Source organism: Bison bison, unplaced genomic scaffold (genome assembly GCF_000754665.1).
Source record: "Bison bison bison isolate TAMUID 2011002044 unplaced genomic scaffold, Bison_UMD1.0 scf7180017863991, whole genome shotgun sequence".
Classification (NCBI taxonomy): domain Eukaryota; kingdom Metazoa; phylum Chordata; class Mammalia; order Artiodactyla; family Bovidae; genus Bison; species Bison bison.
Window position 1 is genome coordinate 246,367 of NW_011494563.1, and position 2,446 is coordinate 248,812.

At 43.5% G+C, this 2,446-nt stretch overlaps 1 protein-coding gene across 1 annotated transcript in view; it reads left to right on the forward strand.

Moving 5' to 3' along the window:
- The window catches only part of LOC104984356 (histone H2A type 1-J-like), a 9,663-nt gene that overhangs the window by 6,262 nt on the left and 955 nt on the right, over positions 1–2,446 (forward strand). Inside the window, exons 3-4 of the mRNA XM_010834038.1 lie at positions 1,253–1,337; positions 1,617–1,700. Coding sequence (XP_010832340.1) covers positions 1,253–1,337; positions 1,617–1,700 — 169 coding nt within the window. The remainder of the gene's footprint in view (positions 1–1,252; positions 1,338–1,616; positions 1,701–2,446) is intronic.

Genomic DNA, 2,446 nt, shown 5'->3' on the forward strand with positions numbered 1-2,446 from the left:
CGGAATTTTCCATTCCTATTCCAGCATACAGTGACTATCCTGTAGTGAATAGTAGATGCTGAATAATATTTACTAGTTAATTGGATGAAAGGATGGTTTAGGAAATACAGTTGGGTTTTGGTGGCAGCAAGAACACTTAAAAATCCCTTTGGCATTAAATCCCATTTAAATGTTTAAAATTGTTTGCTATTATTCATTGAAGATTATTAGAAGACAGAATAGAAACAGTTAACTTTTACTGATCACTTTGAGCAGTTTTATAGAGATTTCTTTTAGAACATGGAAAGCGCGGTAAAAGAAAAAAGCATTATTGAAAGTTTGTTAATACTGTAAAGCAACAGGGTGTGTGTGTGGGGGGGGGGGGGTTGTTAATAATAGAAAATTAGCTAGAGTCCCACTGATTTACCGGCTTTCCAGTAGAAAAAAATGCTTTATTAATTAAAGTCTTCTTATTTATTATCTCATGTCATTCTGATACATATGCAAAAATACCGGAGAGAAAAGGACAAAAGAACATTGAGTGACCAAGAGCTACTAAACTCCCTCTAAATTTATCATCGCGATTTTTGAGTTATTTCCATTTTACAGAGGAAAGGTCTGGTGATCCATACCTTACATAGCCTATGGCAAGACACAGTCAAAAAGTGACCTAGTTGGTCTAAGAATATAGCACAGTACTCAAAACATGGCTAATGCCCAATAACTTTGAATACATGAAGTCATGCTGTAGGAGTGACTGATAAAAACAATGTCCTGTTTCAGAGCTTTACTGTCACTTTGCTTTCAGACGTGGCGATTATGACCTAAGACAGGCAGTGGATCCTACTGCTAAGAGCATGGACTTTAAACTTGGCTGCCTAAATCCCATTCACCTAAAATTTTGTGGGGACCTTTGGTAAATTACTTGTGTTTTGCCTTGAGATGATGGAGATGATGACACTACCTACTCCGTAGAACTGTCCTCACAATCTAGCATACATTGTTAGCACACTGTAATATGCCACATTGCACATGGTGTGTTTGCGAACAGTGCCTTCCACAGAGTGGAATACTCAGAGTGGTTAAATTTCTCCATGGCCACAGAGCAAGTGGTGGAGCTGGGGCCAGAAGTTAGTCCTTCCGTTCCTAATCCAATTCAGGCTGAGAGCTTCACTACATCTTGTGTCTACATCTGCAGTTAGGCAAGTAGCAACTGGAGATCCACGTTCACTGGTCAATCTCCTTTTCGTGCCCAATACATCTCAATCCACAGGATCCTTTCTTCCTTCCACCGGTACCATACCGTCAGCCTCACCTTATCCAAGAGAACTCTGCTACTTCGGGAGCAGCCTCGGCTGGTATCTCCTCCTCCGCCTTTGTTTGAAACAAGGAGCGGGAGAAACGAGAACTGCTAATCTGTGCAGCCGAATTTCTCTGTTTTCAATTTGGTCCGAAAAATTCAGCTAAACACCTGGCTTCCCCCCTCCCTTTGAAAGTACATCTCCGCCACCCCCACCCCACTTTTGTCTTTAGAACTTCGATTTATCTGTACTCTCAACATGTTAAGACAGTGGCAAGGCGGGGAGGGACTATAAATTACGGTAAGCCACAGTAAGTTCCTGTGTGCCAACATTCAGGGCATCACCATGCCCGCCACCCGGCGCCTGGCCCGCAGGGGTGGTCAAGGCATCTTCGATCTCGGCTACAGAGAGACCCGCGGGGTGCTGAAATCTTATTAAAAAAAGTGAACATGACCCCAAAACCTATACCCAACATGCTAAGGGCAAGAGGGTCACCGCTGTGGACGTTACTCTCTAGCACCCTCTGGCTTCAGTGGCTGATTCCAACTTGTATTTCCATTCTCACTTGTAAAAGTTCGTCTCCAGGGGTATGTACATTTTAAGGAGTTAGAAAGCAATTCAGATCACGTTGTGTAGCTGTAAGATATGTTCCTTAGATCCTGCATTCTGACCTGCAGTATGACAAAGATCTGGAGTTCCCGTGTATGCAAAAATGGCCCCCATTCAGTGCTCCCAAGCTCCCAGAAACATTAATAGAACATAAGAAACTGCAAGTATTTGAATCTGGGGCTTCCTGAGAAGCTACTATTAAAAAATGTGTTAGGAAATCAGTAAATGTTTCGTGGTTTCCTGGAGTTCTCCAGCGTCTGAACTGTTGCCCTGGAGATTTTTAGGTGTTGTGGCTATCCAGTATAAACATAAGGGGAAGCATCAGATGAACCTGGTTTTCATAACAGAACTACGCTTTTAAAAACGCCACTCAAGGGATAGTACCCCACTCCCACTGAACTGACGGGAAAGGCGCACCGGCTCTTTTCTAGAAAATGTTGAGTGGCTCTGAAAAGAGCCTTTGGGTTCCACGAGGCCTGTAAAGACGTTTACTTGGAGCTGGTGTATTTGGTGACGGCCTTGGTGCCCTCGGACACGGCGTGCTTGGCCAGCTCCCC